We start from the raw sequence: 22,492 nt of genomic DNA, 5'->3' as shown, positions 1-22,492 counted from the left end.
AGTGGAGCACTGATGAACCCAGTAGTCAGAGTCACCAGTATGTAACTGAGCATAGCTTGAGGGTGAACTGGCTTTAAATTGAGATATTGGGGAAGACCCAGGGATAGGTGCCGGGCAGAGCAGAATGACCCAGGGAACTTGCTCCTTCAGCCAGGCAGGGTCTCGGCATGCCAGAGCCTCAGGCCAAGGGAGGAAGGTCAGTCTCTATCTTGAGACCTAGGCTACCAAGGCAGAGCAGGCTTTTAAGGTTATTCTGGCTGCCGCGAGGAGCTTCAAGGAGATGCAGATAAATTGAGCAGGTAGTGGTTAAGGTAACCCAGGTGAAGGAAAGCTCTGAGCAGGGCTGTGCTAAGATTCGAGAGATGCAGAGGTTCCAAGTGGCTAGATTTAGGGAAGATTTTAATGCAAGGGGGTTGAAATTTCTGGTCAGTGCAGCTGGAGATGCAAGGATGCTGTCACTGTTGAAAGGGGCACCCCGAAAGTCAGCAGGGGAGGGGAAGGCAAAGTGTTTAGTCTTATTCTGCCTGCGGTTTGGGCACAACCAGGTACCTTTCAGATATCCTATGGAGATGCCAGGGAGAGTGTTCCAGAAGGGGAGAGAAAAGCAGCTGGGCTCCCAGAGATGTGAACCACTGTTGCATGCAGACCTCTCAGGGTCCCCATCACATTAGGTTAGGTCAGACATCTGATAGCAACTAAGCATACCCTGGTAATGACACTTATGCTAGACACCTGATAGCTTAGCCACACCTTGGGAATGCAGGTGCACCTGATCTATATCAACTGCATGCTTTTTGAAAAGTTTTGTCAAGCAGGCTATACTGGACCACCCTGCACCCAAGTCCCCTCCCATAAACCCTACGTGTTTGTTGGTTCTGGGTCTCTTTGGCCTCAAACATTCAGCTATCCTGCTGAGTTCAGTGGGGGTACAGCACAAGAGGGTACAAAGGCATGAGTGGGGACTAGGGGTGCCTAATAAGCTTGGAGCCAGAGGAAACACGGTTCAGGTGTCAGAGCTCCTACAGCTGAACACCATACTGAGCTCGCCCCATGAGGAAGAGTCTGGAACACACCTTGGTGTCCCGCTTCCTTTGAAACCCTTCAAAATTTCCTGCCACGTTCACGTTATCTTTAGACAAGAGTAACTTACGGTAAACAGCTCCCCAACCCCCACTCTAAAACCGCTGCTGCTTCAACATGTAGCTTCCTTTCAAGCTAAAAATAAGTTGTAGAGCCCAGGAGCTGGGGGGTTTGGGAATGTTTTACCCAAGTGGGACGGTCTCATTTTGTGTCAACTCCAACAAGGCTTTGTGCACAGGTGTAAAGGTCACCAGCTTGCAAGAGCTTGAAGTTGGTCCTTAGTTTTCCTAACAGCCTTATTACACAAATGCACTAGTGGTAAACGCAATTCTGTCACTTGCTCTAAGGGTCTCACTAATCTGGTTGGTTAAGGTCTAGTTTATGAGAGCAGATACACAGTCCCAGCTTGTAGGCCCGTGTCTCTGCTTCGGAAATCCATTTTACACAAAGACTTAACATTCTCCACTGCCCCTCAGTAAAAGCCACCCTCACATCTTATTTCCCGATTAATGATTGTGGGTAGGGAGGGTAGTCATCCCTGGGAGCAGCTTCCAGGTGTCAGGGATATTCTTGAGACAACAAGTCATAGGAAAAGAGGGAGGGAGAAACTGTTTCCAGGAGGTTGAAGTTGTAACTTAGAATAAGGCAGTCGAGACAGGTGACGCTCGAGTGACATTTGAGCAATGAAATACTTTTGAAGGACACAGCCGTCAGCCAGATCTCCGGGAAGACAGCCTGCAGGAAAACAGCCTCCGAGGCCAGTACCCAAGGAAAATAAAACTCAGATAAGGGGAGAGAACAGTAGGGAACTCTTAAGTGACCAACAGGCCATCACCTAAAGGCCTAGTAGGCCGTTTTCAAGACTTTAGCTTCTACTTCATGAAACTTGGAGCCCCTAGAGACGTAAGCTGAAGTGGTTAGATTTCCCGCTTCGAAAGGATTGCTCTGCTACCTGGAGAACCCACAATGCGGGGGAAGATAGGAGATAAGAAACATGGGCACTAACAAAGACAAGTTATGAGAGAGGGCTGTTCTGGAGCAGGCAGCGAGATTAACCCGGATACCAGATACGTTCCTAAGCAGAACAGACCTTCCAGATTAAAGCAAGCAGGAATCATCAGAGCCGGGTTTCACGTTTAGCTATCCCCAGGTGCTTTGCTTCCGTTTTTACAATTCTCCTAGCTCCCTACAGCCCCGAGAAAAAGCTTGCACCCACCCTACTGAAAGGTGAGACTGAAAAGCTTAGACACTTCACAGCCCCTGCTCTGACAACAGAGGCACCACCCCAATTTTAAGAGTGGAGTTTCTGCTTTGCTTTCTTAGAAAATACACTCTGGCTTCCTTAAAAGCTACAAGCGCCCCCCTTTTTTGACTTCAAAGCTCTTCAAGTTGAGAAACAGCACGAATTCGGGCCCTGCAAAGAGCAAACCCTAAGTTCCTGGTACCAGCAACTACTTCAAGAGCAAGCATCTAACTGTGTTTTAAAAAAAGAAAAAGCTTCCCTCTGTTTACATAACCCGAGTAGCAGGAAGACTGGCGGCTCGTGGAGGCCCGGAGCCAGTCCGTAAGCAAAGGCCGGGGAACGCCCGCCACGCGGTCACAAGTACAGAAGGGGCTTTCCAGGACCCCACCAAAGCCCGCCCGTGCTTTCAGCGCCTCTAAACCCCAGAAAGAGAAGTTCCCAAGAGCCCAGCCGCTACTAAAACCCAAGAGCAGCATAACATTCGCTTTTTGCTTCCCCAGCCGATTCTGACGAAGCCAACCGCTTGCGCCGCCTTTTCAAGGGCCCGCGGGGCGTGGAAACGTCACTTCCGGGGCGGGCCCGGCGGGCGGGGCGAGGCCGGCGGGGGAGGGGCGTGCCGGGTCCGCGCAGGCTCGCCGGGGCCTCAGCCGCCGAACCGAGTGCTTGACTATATATGGTCAAAGCTGGGGGCGAGCCGCGCGCGGGGCCGCGCTTCCGGGTTCGGGGCGTCCGCAGCGGCAGCGCGCAGGGCAGGCGCGAGCTGGCCTCCGAGCCCCGGCCTCGGACCGCCCCCTCCACGCCCGGCACGCCCGGCGCCGCCTTCCGGCCCCAGTCCTCCGGCTGTGCCTCGGTGAGGTGTGATTCCCAGCGCGGGCAGGCCCGGGAGGCTCTCGGCGAGCGCGACGCGGTAACAAGTGGGCGAGGATGCCGTACGAGATCAGTAAGTGCCGCGGCTCGGGCTCCCAAGCGGCCGCCACGATGCCCTGGCTGGGTCCCCCGGCCCTCCGCGCGGTGCCGGTGGTCCCTGGCGCGGGGGAGAGGTGCGGGCGCGGGCCGGAGGCGTGCCGGAATCGTCCTCCGGGGGTGCGAGACGGGACCCCCCGTCTGGGGGCGCCCCCAGTTTGGCGCCGCGGGCCACGCCGGAGGAGCCCCTTTGCCCCCAAAGGGCCTGGCCCCGGGCGCGGACCAGGAAGTCGCGCGGTCCCTGGCGCTGGTGGAAAGTGGAGGCTGCCCTCCAGGCGCAGGCAACAGGTGACCGGCTGAGACCGGTCCGGGGCCTCTTCTCCCTCCAGTCCCTGTCGTCCCCGCTTGCCCAGGGCTGCCCTGACGTGCCCCGCCGCGTTTGTGTCTCTGCAGAGAAGGTGTTCGCCAGCCTCCCCCAGGTGGAGAGGGGCGTCTCCAAAATCATCGGCGGCGACCCTAAGGGCAACAATTTTCTGTACACCAATGGAAAGTGCGTCATCCTAAGGAACATCGACGTGAGTACCCCCTCTCCTGGGCGCGGTTCCGCTCCAGAGCCACCTTGGGATGGGGGAATTCTCCTCCTCCTCCACCCCCACCTCCTGTGCAGTGGCCCGAGGAGGGTGAGGGCGCCACGCCCCCTCTACCGGGAGCCACACCTCGGAGCCCCGGAAGCCAGCTTCAGATTCACCCAGGCTCCTTTCTGCCCCTTCTTGATGAGGAAACTGAGGCTTAGTTTGCTTCTGTCTGTGGCCATAGCACCCTGAATGCGCCGGATCGTCTCTGATTTCGGGAGCTAAGCAGGGTCAGGCCTGGTTAGTACGTGGATGGGAGATCAGATTAATTCGTTACTTAAAAGCAAGGGCCCCGGATTTGAGGGATCAGACTGACCCATTCGGCTGCTGCATGACCTTGAGAAGATTGGCGAGTTGGGCCTCTCTGAGCCCCAGTTTCCTCGTCTGTAAAACAGATGATGAGATGATGACCACCCCCACTTCCCTGCTGCCTGGGCGGTTGGAATGAGCTGCTGGCGTCCCTCAAGTCCAGCGGTGCCTGCTGCACGTTGAGCAGTGACTGAATGGCACTCAGCTAACTCACTGTTAATACCCCGGTCTTCCAGTGTGGCAGAGCCCGGACAAACACCCAGCCTCTGAGCCAGCCTGATCTGCCACCGTAGATCTGAGCCCCAAAGCAAAAACAGGAAGCAGTGTGTTCCCATGAATCATCTCTGCAGGCCTCCGGTACCCAGGCTGAAAAGGCTTCTAGAGCCAGCTCCTTGGGAAATCCTTGCAAGTTCATGTTATTCCCCTGTAATTACTGGGATGACCCAGTCTGCCTGTCAGCCTCCCTCCCTTCCTGGGTTACACACTTAGATGTTGCTTCTCCCTTCCTCAGCCTGAGTGATGGAATTGGGTGTGAGTTAGAGGTGCCAGCACGGCCACTGGGGGATTTCTCCTATGCTGTGCTTAGTGGGGCGGCTGGCAAAAAGGTGTATGATTTGGTTGATTCCATAGGCATACAGGGTTGTTAAGTTAAAGTCAGCCTGATTTCCCTTGTTGGTCAGACACGACTTTTCAGGAGGCCCGCAACTGGCTGAGGGAATGAGAGAATGAAGCATATCTGGGCCTCAGTTTCCTGCTCTGTGAAAGGAGAAGCCTCTTGGTCTGAAGAGCTGCAGGCTCTGCCCGCCCCCCATCTGTCTGGTTAAGCCAGCCAATTGCTGCTGTTCTCTGCTGGAAGACAGAGCTCTATCTGCCTAGAATTGCTGGGCACCTCAAATGAGGGGTTGGGTGGGTGTGAATGTGCTTTAAAGGTGCTAACAAATTGCTAATCACACAGATTCCTAGAAAGACAAACTTCCTTGCTTAGAACTGGAGAAACATCACCAGGATCTAATCGTAATGACCTGGAAGTCTCCGGAGGAAAGTCCTGAGATTTTTGTCAAAATAAAAATTGTGACAGCCCTAAAGGGATATGTGGTAGTTTGGCAAATAAAATGCACTAAAGCATCCTCGGGGATACAGAGCAGTAGGATATTTAGTTTTGCCCCTAGCAAGGCCTTCCCTGTCATTGCAGTCCACTTTAATTTCCAGGTAGGGGACCTCACATAAAGTACCTGCTATGCATCTGGCCCTGTGCTAGCTTCTTAAACCGCAGCATCTCTTTCCACCCCACATGGGCCCGTTACTCTAAAGAGGAGTCAGAGTTAGCAAGATGAGGTAGGCCAGTAGCTGGAACTGCTACCAATGGAGAGGCCATTCAGGGACAGGCACCCCTTTGCAGGGTGTATTTTCTGGCTTGTGAAACCCATCCTGCCTGTTTCTGAGATCTGTATTCTTATTCCTTCCCTGTGGTTTGCCATTTTCTCCTGAGGGGGTACCCTCTTTCCCTTCTCATCTATTTTTAAGTTTCCGCAATGCCAGGTCAGCACGAGATGCTACTAATACAGCCCTCCCTGGGCTGGATGTAGATCAGACACTGAGGCTCTTGTTGGTTAGATGAGTGGACTGGGTACTCAAGTAAAAGTGGGTCAGATTTTTTTTTTTTTAGGGCAAAGTACTTTTGGGGGAAAAAAAAGCAACATGAGTTGGCATGACCATTCAGGGTATAGGAAGGAAGATGGTCTGGTCGGAATGTAGGCTCGGAGAGGGAAGAGGGGAGAAAAGGAGATTAGGACCAGATCATGGAGGATCTAACAGGTGTGACTGACATCTCAGACTCAACATACATACCCCAAGCCAAACTGGAGTTTCCCATGTGCTCTTCCCCAAAAGGGAACTCCATTCCTCCAGCTGTTCAGGCCCCAAATCCTGGACTACTGTTTCACTCCCCACTTCACTTCTGTGCCACATTTAATTTTAGCAAATCCTTCTGACTTCACATTCAGAGTATCTTCAGAATCTAACAGACTTACCCTGCTTCCTCTGCCCTCACCCCCAACTAAGCTATCTTCCCCCATCAGAATTGTTGCCCCCCAAACTCCCCAAAACCAAACAGCTCTCCCTGCTTTCACCCTTGCTGCCCTGGGGTCTGTTTGCAACACTGCAGCTGGAGTGGTTGAAACACAAGACCGGCCTTGAGTGGCTTCCCACCTCAGCAAAAGCCAGAGTCCTTAACACGGCCTCGCCTCACAACTCCTCTTCTCTCTAGGCTCCGGCACACTTGCCTCCTTGCTGCTTCTGGAACATGCCACACATCTGTCTTGAGACCTGCTGGTTATTGCCTTCGCCTGGACTTTCTTTGCTCAGATAGCTGCAAGGCTTGTTCCCTGTGTTCCGTTTGGTTTCTTTTTATTTTTTAATTTGAGGCAGAGTTTCACTGTCGCCCAAGCTGGAGTGCAGTGGCATGATCTTGGGTCACTGCAACCTCCACCTCCCAGATTCAAGCAATTCTCCTACCTCAGCTTTCCAAGTAGCTGGGACTACAGGCACACACTGCCACGCCTGGCTAATTTTTTTGTATTTTAGTAGAAGTGGGGTTTCACCACATTGCCCAGGCTGGTCTCGAACTCCCAACCTCAAGTGACCCACTTGCCTTGGCCTCCCAAAGTACTGGGTTACAGGCATGAGCCACCACCCTGGACCTTTCCCTTTGGTGTCTACTTAGATGTCATCACCTTAGTAGAGGGGCTTCCCCTGGATAGAATTTTTCATCTCCAGCCTTCTCTTCTCTGACAATAAGTAGAAAGCAAGCTAACAAGCCAATGCTACCTACAAGTGTACATAAGTATCTGCCTGTTCCCCTAACTGACATCAGCTCCAGGCAAGCAGGGCTTTCCCCTCTCTGTTTCAGTCACTGCCATGTCCTCACCTAGAAGTGTGTCTGGCACACAGTAGGTGCTTAGTGAGTTACTCGTTGATTAAGGAGCCTGAAAGACCAGGCCGTGTCGTGAAAATAATAGGCAGCTACTGAGGGCTTACTGCAGGAGAATAGGGAAAGCTCAGCTCTGGATTGCCGGACCTAAGTTCTGTGGAATCCACCTTTCAAACCTAACAAGCGAGCACCCTTGCCAGCTTTCCACTTGGAGCTCCCTCTGTCATTTATTTTGTTGACTTAATAGCTATTTTATAAACCCAGCATAATGGGACTTCTTAAGCTTGTAGTAAAAGGGTGTTTCCTATCTATTTCTTTGAACACATCCCGTTGCCTCACCTGGAGAGGCCACTCTGCTCTGCAGAGTGAAAGACTATGACAGTGACCATCTAGAAACTAATATTCCAGGAGAGAGCTCCAAGAATAGGATTCCAGTGAACCACGTGTACACTGTTGAGACGTTACTTCCCCACGGTGAAGGGATGGGTGGTCTATGCTTCCTGCAGGTGCTGGTACCTGAGTCTGGGGTGGTTCCTTCCAGATTACCTTACCCTGCCTGTATTACCTTTGCCTCTTAGGACCTCTGTGCAAAGACTGGGAAGGGTCACCCCCAGTGACTGAAGGAACCTGCTTGTGATTCTAAACAAGGCACAGGGCCATCCTACAATGATAATTATCCAGCCTATAGTGCCAGTAGACCCTGCTTAGAAAAAAAAACAGCTTTTGCCTTACAACAGAGGTCCTCTTGTGTGCTGCCAGGCAGCCAGCAGATTTGCCATGCAGGCAGGTTTGGGGCCTGCTTTTTAAAGTATCCAGTTCCTAGATTCCAAAACTAAAATACGCATTTGGAAAAGTGATGTTTGTAGAATTGAGTTTCTGGGAGTGCAGGGTTTCTAGCAATTTGATGCTGCTGTGAGCCCAGGCGCAGTGTCAGTGCACTTTTCTCCTTGAACAGGGTGCAGACCAAGTCGGGGGATATTGGGCTCACTCTTATTTCCCTTGGTGCCATCTGCCACCATTCACGTGCAGAGGACTCTGCTGTGTTGCCTGCGGCCTGGAAGTAATCGTGGTGGGATGGAGGGCTTGCGGACTGACCTGGCTTCCTCTCTGGAATTGCATGCCTGCCGAGTCCCTGCAGTGTGTCCAGATGGCCAATCAGCCTATGGGGGTGCAGGATGGAGGCCCTGCCCACATGGAGCTCACTGTCCTGAGTGGGAGTGAAATGAACTCTAGGTGGCAGAAGGAAGTGGTGCGTTTGGATTATCACCTGGGCAGAAACCAGCAGACAGCAGCACCTGCCAGGTGCAGAGCCAGGAACCTCCAGGCCTTCAGTCTGACTACTCGACGGCAGGGGAAGCAGAGGGCGCTGGGCAGCCTTCATCTCAGAAGAATCTGAGTGGCTGCGGGTGCCCATCAGCAGGACACGGGGCTCCTTCCTTGCAGAGCAGACCACATCTGGGAGGCCCGAAGGGCCAGGTGCTTAGGGACTGTGACTGTGGCACTGAGTGTGAGGGGAGTGCACGGGACCCAGGCTGGGGAGGTCCTAGTGTGCAGTGGTGGCAGGCAGCTCGCACAGCCTTACCATAGCCCAGCCCTGCTCTGAAGGCCACTGGAACCATTAAAAAGTCTTGCAGACAAGTAATCAGATCAAGTCTGCAGTAGGGAGAAGTTCTGTAAGATCTGAGGCAGGGAGGCCAATTAGGAAGCTGCTCAGAGATGAAGAAGGCATCACTTGCAGGTCCTCTTTGGGTGGTGCAGCCACCTCTGGCTCTCACGTTTCCAACACAGGTTCACTAAACCCCTGTCTTGCCAAGCCATACCGAAGCCACAGAGCACCGGGATTAAAATCAGTGATTCTCAGGGAGGGGTGGTTTTTCCCCACCTCATTTCCCTGAGGGATATCTGGCAGTGTTTGCAGGCATCTTTGTTCCCTAGTACCTGAAGTCAGGGACGTTGCCAAACATCCTCCGAGGTACGTGGCTGTCCTTCCACCAAGAACTATCCGGCCCCAAATGCCAGGGGTGCCAATGTTGAAAACTCTGGTAAAGAACCTTCAAAGGCACCAGCTTAAGTGCTTCAAAAGAACAATGCCCTGGGTGCTTGGGGCATGTGAGGGAGGAGCCAGCTGTGCCACAGAGTAGTGGGAACAGCTGCTGGAGAAGCAGCACATTTGAGTTGGGTCTTGAAAGATGAGTAAGAGTTCTCCAGGAGGAGCGTGGAGACACACAGCAGAGGTGGGGGAGACCCGACAGGAAGCAGCATGTGTACCTGGGTCCTCTTAGCTCCACTCTGGCCTCCTATGGGTTGCTTTTGGTACGTTTCTTGCCGTATTGGAGGTAAGGGGAGGGATACTGAAGTCATCTTTGAGGTCAGAGAAAAGGTTTAGCCTCATGCTTGGGACTAGTGGAGAGATGGCCCTGCCCAAGAGTGATTGGAGATGCTGCTTTGGAGTGTGACCACCTTCTGCAAGGCCCTTGTTAGGGACAGCTGTGGACACAGGAAAGGCCCCCTCTATACCTCTTCACCATCACAGTGGCAGGCAGACACTCCCTGCCCTGGCGATGTTCTGTTCCTTAGACCTGCAGGTCCTCAGCTTTGGTCATTTGCTTGTCACTTCTACACGTGGGTCCTGCCTGCGCTCCAGGGTCTCACCCAGAGAAAGGCCAGCATCCCACCCCTACCCTCGCCCCACTGTCCAGTCCAGCGCATACCCCTGACACCTCGCTGGTCTTTGCTGAGTGCATTTTGTGCTGGTCTGTGGCTGACACTTGGTGTGCGTGCCTCTTCTGTTTCCATGTCTGTGAGAGGGAGAAATGTTATGTGGTCCGTGTATGATTTAACCAGGCTAATTGGCAAAGCATCTTCAAAAGGTTGCGCGGGCTCTGACAGGTACCTCTGCATTTGTCTTCCTGACTGCCCTGTTGGGTGGATGCCCTCCTCTCTCTTGAGAGGTGAGGATGCTGAAGCTCTGGAAGGTGCTGGGATTTGAACTCTGGCAGCCACCCCCAGGTCTACTTTTGTGGCTCATCGGTGAGGCCCTGGTGGGCCCTGGGTGGGGTGTAGAAAAGGAAAGACTTAAAAAGGAGGTGGCAGTGTCCTGCCCACACGTAGTCCAGTGAGGGATACCGCTGTGTGGGGCCACACAGTGAGTCCCTCAGGCCTGTTTCAAGGCAGCTGAGGCCGAGCTGGGAGGCAGGAAGGGATAGTCGTTCAGGGTGTGGCGGCCTGTGGGTGAGCACCCCTGCCCTCCGCCAGCTCAAGGAGCTGCCTGCACACAGTCCGGAAGCACGCAGTTGGTTGGCCAGTGCAGACTTTACTCTGAGTTAAAGCATCTAACATTGGGACCAACCATAAGGAACAGAACAAAACCACAGGGAGGAGTAAAGGCCGCCACAGAAGGTTCCTGATTTTCAGTGGCTTGACCTAGGATGGCATGAAGGTAGTGAGCATTCAGTACATCCCTTGACTCACCGTGTTATTAATTACCTGCTCATAACCCATGGTGAGTCCAGAGCAGCTGGCCCTGAGTTCAGGTCCTGGCCCTGTAGCTTACCAGCTGGTTGGCCTGGGGCTCATCGCCCAGTGTCTGCCTTGGTTTCTTTGTCATGTGGGATTATGCAGTTACCTTCCTTACAGCGAGTGTTGTGAGGTTTTGGAGAGAATCCACTAATGGGTCCACCCAGGGCCTGGCTGAGAGTGAATAGTGGCCAGTGGGGATTTGTTTCTTCATAAACAGCTACCAGGCTCCAGCCAAGTTCTGGTCTTTGTGGGTATTTGGCAGTCGCAGTGGTGAATCAAGTGTGAGCCCTGCCCACCGTGGGGTCCACGTAGTGCAGAAGGCAAGTGGGGCAAAAATGATGTGTAGTCCAAGGGGGAAACTAGTGAGGCCAGTGGGGTGGGAGTCAGGGAAGGTGGGGGTTCAGGGTGGGAGAGACCATTTCTAGCTTGGAGCATCAGTGAAGGCTTCTTGGACAAGAGGGCCTTTGCCTGGGTCTTAGAAGCTAATTAGGAGGAGGAGTTGTGTTGCAGAGGTTTACTTTACATTCCTGCTTTGGAGCTTTTGTGTTGTTATTCAGCCTTGGCCTTAGTTGTGGTCACCAGTGGACAGAAAAACCCTGGCCAGTTGTGTTTACGCAGGTCAGCTACAGCAGTAATGGCTTTCAGCCTCTGTTGCTTGCAAGAGCTTGGAGTATTTAGAAAGCCGGTGTCCTCCCTGGAAGCTCGTGGTCACTTGGCCTGGGTGGACCATGGACGACACCTGAGGCTTTCTCTGGGGTTCCCGGGGACAGTCGGCAGCTAAAGGAGAGCACAGGAGGCCCCTTCGGCAGTGCTGTGTCATCAACTGCTGAAATGTTTTTTGCTTGAGCAGGTATCTCCAACTTTCTAGTATGTTCCATCAGGTTCACTGTGGACCAGGGGCTGAGATACCAGTGCCAAGCCTTGAGACCCAAGCCCCAGGACCCAGGTTCAGCACAGCCTACCTGTAAATTGGAGTAGTGACCTCTGATCCCTCCATCACCACCTGAAACTGGGAGGGCATAGGAATGTAAGAGAGCTTTGGGAAGCTCAGGGCTTGGTAATGGTAATCGATGCTGCCTGGGGCATAGCACAGTTAAATAACCGTCCCTTCTGTGCACTTGTTTGCATGGCCTGTGTATTATAGTGAGTCTCAGGCGGGACAGAAATTGTACAGGTGCTGGGGGAAGTTTGTTTAGGTTTTCCATTTAACGGGATTCTCAGAAACAGACTGGCTATTCCTGGGCAGGATGCCTCAGAGCACAGGTGGGAGGTGGGGCTGGTGGGACCTGAGGAGGGTGTGACAGAGCGGAATGACTTCCCAGGGTCAAGTCCAAAGCTTCTGCTTCAAATGGGCACCACTGGGCCTTGAACCAGCCCTGTGGTGGCACGGGCGGGTGCCCCCACGTGCTGTCACTTGCCAACGTCCGTGGGTCCTGGGTCTGCATTTCGTGTGTGACTCCTTGATTGCTGGCTGGTGTCCATCGTGTCCCTGGAGGCCCCCTGGCCTCCTCCAGGGGTAGTGGCAGAATTCTGAGGCTTGTCCCGAGGCCTCATCCCAGCCCAAGCTCATCACCGACCCTGGCCCCCAGGTGGGGAGGCCACCAGGGAAGGGGTCTGGGGCAGCAAGGCAGAGGGGCTGCACTTGTTCTGTCCTCGAGGGTGCAGCTGTGGGTGAGGGCCATGGGTTGGGGTAGCTGGCCCGAGGAGTGGCTGGCAACATCACAGAGGCAGCAGGGCAGTGGTGAGTGGGCTGAAGCCTGAAGGTGACTGAGGGGAGCTCAGGAAGGGTAGGTTGCAAGCTGGGCCATGAGGTAGTTAGGGTTGGATTTGAAGGCCCTTGATGGAGGACGGAGATGAATTCCAAAGCCATTATCGCTGTCCCCAGGAGGAACAGGAAGACTGCATTGAAAACGGCGGAGGTGTAGAGAAGGTGGGTTAGGAGTTGGCAAGGAAAACCGGGCAGGCCTGGGGTAAGGACCAAACAACAGCCTCCCACTGCCGGAGCTGGCCCCGCCTGCAGCAGCACGAGAAGAAAGCCTGGGAGGAGGGGTGTCCCTGGGTGGCAACTCCAAGACTGATCACAGTGGTCACCCCCAGGCCCCCAGGGAGATGGCAAGATGGAACTTCTGCCCACAGCAGCACTGCAGCTCTTGGAATTGGCTTCCTGCCCTCCCTGTCTTGTATTCCCCATTCCAGAGTTTTTCCCCACATAAACTTGTCAACCCCCAATCTTATTCTTTCCCAAGATGGCAGGAGAGGGAGGAGGCTGGGGAGAGAGGGGCACACGGAGGGTGTCAGGGTGCCATCTCGACCCAGCTGATCGGGAGGGAGCCTCACAGGCCGAGTGACACGTGGGGGTGGGAGGTGTCTTTCTGGCTGTAGTAAGCAGCCTCCCTCTGCGAGCTGAGGAGCTGGGGAGGAGGCTGCTCTGACTCAGATGTAAGTCATTATCTGCAGTTTGGAGTATCTCGGCCCCCACCGCTGACCCAGTTGTATTTAGAATACAAACGAGAGTGAGTGATTCATCAGCTGGCAGGATTCTGGTGCCCTTTGGGGTTTTTACACATAGCCCTGACCATTTAGGGGAAGGAATTTTTAGGAGAACTTCCTCTTATGCCCCTTCCTAGTCATCTTCCATCTCTGGATACCCTCCCCAACCAAGGGCCCGTGGGAACCCCACCCTTTGTAAGGTAGCACGGTCTGGGGAGGAGGTCACTCAGGCTGGGAGAGCCCATGAGGCGTCGGCCTTGACATCTGTCGGTTGGGATGGGTGGTGTGCCCCTGTATGTGAGCGTGAGACCCCCTGCCCCAGTCAGCTGTGGGTAGACACCAAACATTGTCTTGAAGGGGCTGCCTGTTAGCTGGATGGTTTTTTGCCAGGTGCTTTGGGTTGGGATTTGTCAATGTCAGAATATAAAGGACTAATTGAAGTGGGAGAGGGTTGGATTGGGCAGACATTTGATAGATAGCAGGCATCTTAGTTTTATTGAGGTGTAATTTAGATACAGTTGAATTTGTCAGTATTCAGCGTATGGCTTGGATCTTGACAGATATCGATACAGACCTGTAACCACCACCCCAGTCATGACAACATTCCCGCCACTCTGGAAGGTGCCCTCCGACCCCTTCTACCCTCACCCCCAGCAGCTGCTTATCTGCTTTCTGTCATGGGGCTGCCTTTTCTAAGATCATCTTCCATGTGAGGGGAGAGGTAGTGTGTAGTCTTTTCTGTCTGGCTTTTTCACTTTGCTTATGGGTTAGAGATGGACAGCTGCTCTGAGTGCATTTGCACTTTGCCCCACTGTATCACTAAGCACTGTGGTGTGGAGTGCATGTAAGTTGCATGTTTCTCTGTTCAACTGTAGATGGATATTTGGGTGTTGCCAGTTTTTAGCCACTGCAAAGAAAGCTGTGAACTTTGCTCATGTGTCTTTTGATGGACACGCGCTTGCATTTCTCCAGAGTGGATACCTAAGAGTGGGATTGCTAGTGTTTTGTGTGAGTAGTGTATGTTTAGGTTTGTAAATAACCTGCCCAGCTCTTTTCCAGCTGTACCATTTTGCATTTCCACCAGCAGTGTGTGAACATTCCAGTGTCCCCACCCCTCCATCCTTGCCAGTACTCGGTGAGGTCAATCTTTTATTGATTCTAATGAGTATTGAGTGGTATTCCATTCTAGTTTTGAGTTACATTTCCCAAGACTAATGACACTGAGCACTTTGTTTCATGTGCTTGTTATTCCTAATATCTTTGGATAGACACCTTGATAACATTCTAATTTCACTGGCAAATGATTATCTGAAAATGGATTAATTTGTGACAGTTGTCTATTGTTAATCACTTAATGCTGTATTTAGTCTTAGGGATGAAAGAGAAGGCCTGCATAAACTTATTTTTTTCTCCCCAAAACCACTTATTGAGATGGCTAGTGACATAAACATCATGTTAAGCAGGTCACAGCACAGTTGGAGGAGATGGACAGGAATGCTAGGGACTACGATGTGTGTTGTGCCATCCCTGGGGACCTGTTAAATGATCTGGAAGCACAGAAGAGTGATACAGATAGCTTGGGCTGTACTCGGAGGTTTCATGGAGGAGGGGATGCTCGTGTTAGGCCTGATGGGTGAGTAGGCGTCCACAGGCAGGGAGAGGTGCTGGGCAAGGGCACAGCCTGCACAGAGACGTGGAGCTTAAACAGGATGGCTGAAGGTGGGCTGGAACTGGGGTGTGTGCTTCTCTGGTCTCAGTCTCATGAGATAGGGGTAGTGTGGTGTTCTTGTGACCTGGAGGCCCCTCTGGTCTTGTGGAGTGGTCTAAGGGAGATGAGGGCTGGGGTGGCAGCAGGTGGGGGCATGCTAGGCATACCCAGGCAGCCTCACTGGAATCTGATGTGTCCTAAGCTTCAAGCCGGCGGGAAGCTGACTCTTTCAAAGAGCACTAGGTTTGTAAAAAGCTGACAGCAGGTATCAGAGATTAGATGGCCATGTCTTTATTCCCTCCTGAAAGAAAGCTTCACTGTGGAGACAAATTGAGAGCAGCCCAGTGTATGTCTGTTGAGGCCTCCTGCTTGTGTGTGCGCACACATGTGTGTGTGTGTGTGTGCATGCGCGTGCGCGTGTGGGGAGGGAGGTGCAGGGATCTACTTTTAGCACATGTTAAAACCTCATTGCTGAAGATGCTTCTAGTCTCAAATGCTGGCCCTGTTTTTGCCACATAGTCCACCCAGCCTTCGATCTGTGCTGTGAAAGGGAGTGGGGAATCGACTTTTCTTTCCAAACCCAGGGTTTTGACAGAGAGGGTTCCCACAGCTCGTCCTGCTCTGCTCCTGCCCAGCACAGCCAGGCGCCGTGTTCGGGGTCGGACATTAATTGGCAGCCAGGCAAGCTGGTCCTGAACAGGGCAGGCTTAGCTTGGAAAGAGAACAGAGCACTGGAATGAATGCAGCTTCCCGCAAATGGTGGAATTAGAACCATGGCTTCTTTCTCTGATGACGCTTTTGTTTTGTGTATGTGTTTAACAGATATGCTTGTTCCATATTATGAAAAGTACAGAAAAGCAGACATGGAAAAACTTACCTTGTTCTACAATCATCGACTAAAGAAACTGAATTAAAGTAACATAAATTTCTCTCACCTAGAGATAGGTAGGCAGGCAGTAGGTATGTAGGCAAGTAGATATGCTTCTGCAATTTTCTTCATGAACGTTTTAGCTTCAGTGTTTCTTGGTACACCCCTTCACCCCAAATCTGTTGATGTGGAGAGCTGGAATCGTGGCTGCTTCTCCATTCCTTCTCTTCATTCCGGGTCTCCTCCTGCAGAACCCAGCCCTTGCCGACATCTACACGGAGCACGCCCATCAGGTGGTGGTGGCCAAGTATTCGCCCAGCGGATTCTACATCGCCTCCGGAGGTACCGTATGGGGGCAAGGCTCGTGGACACCTGTGGGGGCCTGGGTAGATCTCAGGACCCAGGGCAAAGCTGGGTTTCTGGCCTTGGGAGAGTGGGAGGAGGGAGGTGGGGGTGGAGGAGCAGGGTGGGGGTGGCGGGTTAGTTGAGGGAGCAAGTGTAGTTTCAGCTGAGGCTCACAAGGAACGTATAAGGCAGGCTTGTCCAGCTGGTGGCCACAGGCTGCATGTGGCCCAGGATGGCTTTGAATGCAGCCCAACACAAATTCGTAAGCTTTTTAAAACCTGAGGGGTTTTTTGCATTTTTTTAAAACTCATCATCTATCATTAGTATTAGTGTATTTTATCTGTGGCCCAGGGAAGTCAAAAGATTGGACATCCCACGTATAAGCTACCAAAATGCCCCTTTTCAAAACTGCCTTAGTTCTAGAATAGAAAGTACACTTTCTAGCTTGTAATGTTTCAGTTAGTCCCAGCTTGCAGGTCAGCAGAAAGGTCACCGGGAGGTTGGCTAGGGACCTTTCGTGGGAAGCCATGGCATGATGCACTGGAACCTGTGTGGCCCGTGTGTGTGTGTGTGTGTGAGAGAGAGAGAGAATTGATGTTTTTTTTTTTTTGGCGTCATCCTTACCCACTGCTCCTTTTCCAGTACCTAGCACAGTGCTGGCCTCCAGTCAAGTGCTCATGTTTTATTTGCGGACTGAGCCTTTGCTCTCCGCAGCCTGGGCTTTTGTGTGGCTCAGTGGGAGGCTAGGCAAAGGCGAGGGTGGAGAGACCTTTCCTCTTGAAGGATGTTGTTTATTCACTTGGTTCTTTGAGATAGAGCTTTTCCTATTTACAGATGGGAACAAGAGGCACAGGAGTGAGAGTGGTACTCCCTATGGAGTGGTGGCCCATTCATTCATTCAGTCACTCATTCATTCATAAGCTCTACAGATACTTACCTACCGCCTTCCCTAGCCATCTGCAGCCCAGGGAGGCCAAGTGAGGAAGCTGATGTGGACCCCGTCAGCCTATTTAGAGAGTGACGGCTGTGACCGCATTGCTGAGAGAGCGAAGCAGCAGTAGGAGAGGGCGGGATTAATGCATGCCATGGAGGGCGGGATTCACGCTTGCCTTGGCCCTCCACCTGTACCGCCCTGCGTGTGCACAGCAGCCTATCCTGAAGGGTTTGTGGGAGATGGTGGGCCTTGGGGTTGGGAAAGACCTGGGTTTGGCTCTTAGTTTGTTTTGTGCTGTTATAACAATGCCACAGACTGGGTAATTTACAGCTAACAGAAATGTATTGGCTCATGGTTCTTGGGGCTGGGCATCAAGGGCTGGGCATCTGTCAAGGGCCTTTTGCTGTGTCATTTTGTGGTGGAAGAGCAGAGAGAAGGTGAGAGAAGATGAGCTAGGCTTGTCCTTTTATCAGGAACACACTCCTGCCATAATATTCGTTCCCAAAGGCAGAGCTCTCATGGCCTCATCACCTCTCCTTAGGTCCCATCTCCAAACGCTGCTGCATTGGGGATGAAGTTTCCAGCACATGCTTTTGGGGGTCATAATTCAGACCATGGCAGCCTCTTACTAACGGTATAAGCTTAATTGAGTAACTCACTTTCCTGGGCCTGAATTTTCTTCTGCAAACTGGGGTTGCTGGTGTCTGCCTTGTAGGGTGTGGTGAAGCAGCTGGTAAGGCATGAATGTGCCCAGCACGGCTTTTGCACTAATGGGTACTTACCCCTGGGTGACCCATTACCTGTCACAAAACTGGGGCCCTGTTCTGATGAAGCCAGGCCGCCGGGTGAGCTGGCTGACTGCTGCTGGCAGTCGGCCATGGTCACGATGAAGGGTCGGGCCCAGAGTCTGGCTCATAGTAGGCATGTAATGGTTTTTGTGTTTAGATCTTCTCAAACTCCGTCTGCAAAACATGCTCTCATTTACGTCCCATGATTCATTTAGCTCTGTGATTTATTTTTTCCCCAAGCCCTGCTTGCCAGAAAAAGCCTTTTCATTTAAAGCCCCAAGATTTGGCCCAAATGTCTTTTACATGTTTAACATGAGTGAAGCACTTTGAGAAGTTTCTTTTCAGGAGAGGAATGCAGTTGGCAAGGCCTCCGCCCCTGCCTGACACAGTGTCCCTGCCCTGTCAGCTGCAAGCTGAGAGCCTGCAGGCCCAGGCCTGCCCTCTCCCTGGTCCCCAGAAGGGTGTCCAATGAGACAAATCAATGGAAGGCTGTTGCGGAGACTGTTGCAAAGGACAAACCACGTCAATAAGTGGCCATCGTGGGACGCTGTCCTCCCTGAAAAGTGCCCTGATTTTGTGGAGGAGCCAGGGGAGTTTTGGGCCATCCCCAGATCCAGGTGTTCTTGGACGAGATCACATTTTATGTTTCTAATACATTTCTTTGAGTAGAGCAAACCGATTGTTAAAGCTTACACTGGGACATTTGCTGCAGAGATGAAGTTGGGCTAAAAATAGTGTGGTGAGGGGAGTGGTTCGGAGGGAGGGGGCTGAGAAAGAGCTGTGCTGGCCCACTAAGTGGGTTACCCAGCAGCTGGCTCCAGCCCTCTGCGGGATTTTTAGACCCTGTCAGTCTAACTGGTTCATGACTGCTGGGTTGAACCTTGGGAAGGGCCCCACACCTGGAAGCCTCCAGCATTGAATGCAGTGGTGGGTCTGCCCTCTGGGAACCCACATTCCCAGGGGGCGGTCCTCAGAGTACAGGGGTTATTTCTGGGGCAGACCCAGGTCTGTCTCTTTTTTCCTGAGGTTATTTCCATGCTTGTGGTCTGCCTTGCTCCATCCCCTTAGCACAGGGGCCATTGTTCCAGGCTGGCCTTGGGAGTCAGTAAGGGCCATGTGACAGGCCTGTGGTTTGCCCATAGGCCCAGGGCAGGCTTCCTGGAGGAAGGGGCCATTAGAAGTAGCCCACCAGAGATGGCTTGGCTCTGGGGTACGGCCCTGAACACAGGGCCCGAGCACAGGGGCTCTTCTTGGTGCAGCCCTTTGTCTCGGTGAGTTTATGGAGAGAGGGAGCCCTTCCCATCTTCACTCTTTCCCCTGCACGGCTGGTGATTAACAAATAACTGAAGGTGTGCGTTTACTGTCTCCCTCCCCTCTGGACTCTTAGCAGGGCAGGCGCTTAGCCTGTTGGGTTCACTGCTCTGCCTCCAGCACGGGATTTGACACCCAGGCCCTCGGTCAGTGTTTGGCAACTTCATCAGGGTTGTCATCATTAGACTGGGGTCTGAGTGCCTGCTCCCTAGGTCCCACTGTCTTTCCTACCTCAGCTGCTTCAAAGAATAATTACATAAATAAACAGGGTCCAGCGGGAGGGGGCTGATGGTCTGGTAGGGGAGGCAGTAGAAAAACAACTGGGAAGCCAGACCTGGAATGGAGCCTGAGCTGATGGGCAGGGCAGGCATCGGCTTGCTGAGCCCAGGGAAGTGGGACCGCTGGGCTGGCCTGTGTGAAAGGGTGGGACGCCCTCTGCCTTGTTCTGGAGAGCACTGTCTTCTCCATGGGGCAGCATGGGCCCTGGGTGGGCCTGAGCACGGCAGACCATGTGGTCACATGTACATGTGTGAATGTGTCTGCATATGTGTGCACGTGTGGCCACATGTACATGCGTGGTTATGTATGCTCCTGAGTATAGGTGCATGTCTTTCCTGCACACGCTGCTCCCCTCAAATGCTGCAGCCTCCAGCGACTTCCTCTCCTGACCTCTTTTTCCCCTCTGCCTGGCCCGTTTTATCAGTGAAAGGACTTAACTAAGCAGATCTCCTTTGGGACTCACCTCGGGCAGCACAGCAGGTGGTCTTCCTGGACCTGGCCCAGAGGCCTGGGCCCTTCTGGAACTCCCCTTAGTTAGTGCTGTTCGCTGGATTCGGCGTCTCCTCTTGCCTGTCCCCACAGCTGGCCTGAGAGCAGGACAGTCCTTATGTGCATCTCCCGAATCTCAGGGCCTGGCTCAGTCTAGGCCTGGGCTGTGTGTCTTCCCAGAAACAAGGCATCTTCAGTGGCCTGTGCAGAGCCTCAGTTAATTCGTGGACTAGTCTCACCTGACTCATAACGAGCTCTTGCTGTGCACTGAGGACTAGTTGGAGACTTGGCACGTGTTAACTCGTGGAACCCTATAGCTGCCCCATGAGGTACCTCTGTTATTTCCCCACTCTGGATAAGGACACGGGCCACATTGCTTGCTGAGCCCCACAAAGCCTCTATGTGGCAGAGACTGGATTTGAACCCAGGGCACCTGTTCCCAAGGCCTGGCTTTTAGTTGCTGCCCTCCCTTGAACTGCTCAACCCGACCGAGAAAACAAAAGCTCTTTTTCACTGGAAGCAGCTGTAGAGTCGTGTCGGGTGTTAACGTGGCCTGAGGATCCTGTGGAAAGGCAGGTGCCCTTACCTGCTTAGAGGATGGGGCTGAAGTTTTAAGCTGTGAAACCTTGAGAGTTAGTCTAGAATGTTCTCATTTCTTCACGCCAACACAGTGCTCATTTGGAGAGGGTGTGTCAGGATTAGGACTTGGTACTTGGTGACAGGATCATGGTGGGGGCTTGGGGGCACGTGGCCCCCAGTGTTGATTCTGTTACAATTGGCTGCCCACGCTCCTGTGAGAAGAGAATCAGCCTCAAGTTCTGCGTACAGTTCTCCTTCCCCCGCAACACCCACCTCCTACTCTCACAAAAGAATCTTACGCTTGGATTCCTGTGAGTCTCAGAGCCACTCGGTGTGTGAGTGAGGCTGCTGATGTGCCAGGCAGCAGCACGCTGTCAGGGAGCCAGGTCTGCAGGCCCAGGTGGAGGCCGCCAGGCCACGCTCAGGCATCGCACCGGGCAGCCGCCCGCTGTGCCCTCACAGCCACGTGCCTCATTTCCAGAAGTCACTGCAGCAGCTGCGCAGGAGAGGCAGGTGTAGCCAGTGTTGTCTCATTGCACAAAGGTGGCCTGGGGCCCACATGTCATTCTGATGCCCCTAGAAGAAAAGAAATGCAGTAAGGAAACTAAACTTCTTCCTGACATATTGGAGTTTTGCCATCATGTGTCCCTGGGCTGCTTCCGATGCCTAAGCAGGGTTTGTTATCCAGATGATTTCTGGCAAAATGCAGAGGCCCCAAATGGCAGGCCTCTGGAGTCACGGGCGCTGCCTTAAGAGTGGCTGAATATAGCGTTTCCCTAAGACACGTTCTTCACTAGGCCTTTCCCTCCAGAGAGTCTAAGCAACCAGACGCGGTGTTGAGTGGGCCTGTGGCCATCGCCCTGGCCTGGCAGTGACATGTGGCTCTCCCCCCGCTGTGTCCCACAGATGTGTCTGGGAAGCTGAGGATCTGGGATACCACGCAGAAGGAGCACCTGTTGAAGTACGAGTACCAGCCTTTCGCCGGGAAGATCAAAGACATTGCCTGGACTGAAGACAGTAAGAGGATCGCCGTGGTCGGGGAAGGAAGAGAGAAGTGAGTCACTCTTCTCAACCCCTCCTTGCCTGGTTCCCGTGGCTCACATCCATGTGCCATGACCCTGGTGGGACGGGGACGCAGTGGTGTCTGTACTAACTTGAACTCATGAGGGTTGAGCTCCCAGTAGGCACCAGCCCTTGCTAGGGCTGGCTCTAGCCACACATAAGGCAGAACGCCACATCACATTGGGTTTGTCACCAGGGCCCAGCACTCATCTCTCCTCTGACGTCCTGAGTCCCTTGCCTCCTAGAACACCAGCTCTTATGCCCACCTGCAGGTAGCAGGAAGGGGACAGTGAAAGAGTGACACTGCTTCCATTGGGGTTCCTCACAGCAGCTGCCCCATGAAGCTGCCAGGGAGGGCGAAACTTTCTTCCAGCGGGGTACCTCCCCTAAGTGTCCCTGATGGAGGAGTGAGGGCAGTGATGCTTGCTGGGTGCCACTCGGTGGCTCCAGCCCTCAGGGGCTTAGTGACTGGTGAGTGAGGTCAGTGCTGGAATCCAGGTTTTTTAAATTCAAGAACAGTCAGGGTTCCCTCTACAGCACCGTGGCTGGCCATAAGCACTTGAACTTGAGAGTGGCATGTCCGTGTCCCTCACTGAAAGGCACTTTTTCATACATGTGCCAGTAGGTATTTTTCCATGGTTTTTCAAGTCATTCCTATTGGCCTTCATTCCTTCTTTATTCAGTAGCAAATTGTAACTAAAACAACGCTTTTGTTGAATGTCAGCCAAGAGCAAGGCATCTCCATTCCTGTAGGGGATGGTAGCTGTTTCCTCCCGACAGGACGGTCATCGGAGAGCAATCTAATAGCTGAGAGTGATGAAGCCATAAAGTAGCCCCAGGTCCTGTGGCGTGGGGCCCCACAGACACACACGTGCAGTCCCTTCCCACAGGCGCTGCCCCATCTGGTTCTTGGGTCCTGTGGACAAATGCCTCGTGGAGCCAGAACCCCAGTGCTTCCCTCACTTGTCCCTGTGGCGTCCTGAGCTGCCTGCTGACAGTCAGTCCATCCTCTGTGCACTGGCAG

The 22,492-nt window shown here is 53.1% G+C and overlaps 1 protein-coding gene across 1 annotated transcript in view; it reads left to right on the top strand.

Moving 5' to 3' along the window:
* The first annotated feature begins 2,887 nt into the window (after positions 1-2,887).
* The window catches only part of WDR1 (WD repeat domain 1), a 43,869-nt gene continuing 24,264 nt past the window's right edge, over positions 2,888-22,492 (top strand). Inside the window, exons 1-4 of the mRNA XM_032254207.1 lie at positions 2,888-3,263; positions 3,680-3,801; positions 15,933-16,023; positions 21,313-21,460. Of these exons, the coding sequence (XP_032110098.1) occupies positions 3,248-3,263; positions 3,680-3,801; positions 15,933-16,023; positions 21,313-21,460 (377 nt within the window). The 5' untranslated portion in view covers positions 2,888-3,247. The remainder of the gene's footprint in view (positions 3,264-3,679; positions 3,802-15,932; positions 16,024-21,312; positions 21,461-22,492) is intronic.

This window comes from Sapajus apella, unplaced genomic scaffold, assembly GCF_009761245.1.
Source record: "Sapajus apella isolate SASKATOON/1434 unplaced genomic scaffold, GSC_monkey_1.0 scaffold85, whole genome shotgun sequence".
Taxonomy (NCBI): Eukaryota; Metazoa; Chordata; class Mammalia; order Primates; family Cebidae; genus Sapajus; species Sapajus apella.
The sequence above is the reverse complement of the archived record's forward strand: the minus strand, read 5'-3'. Positions and strand labels throughout refer to the sequence as shown.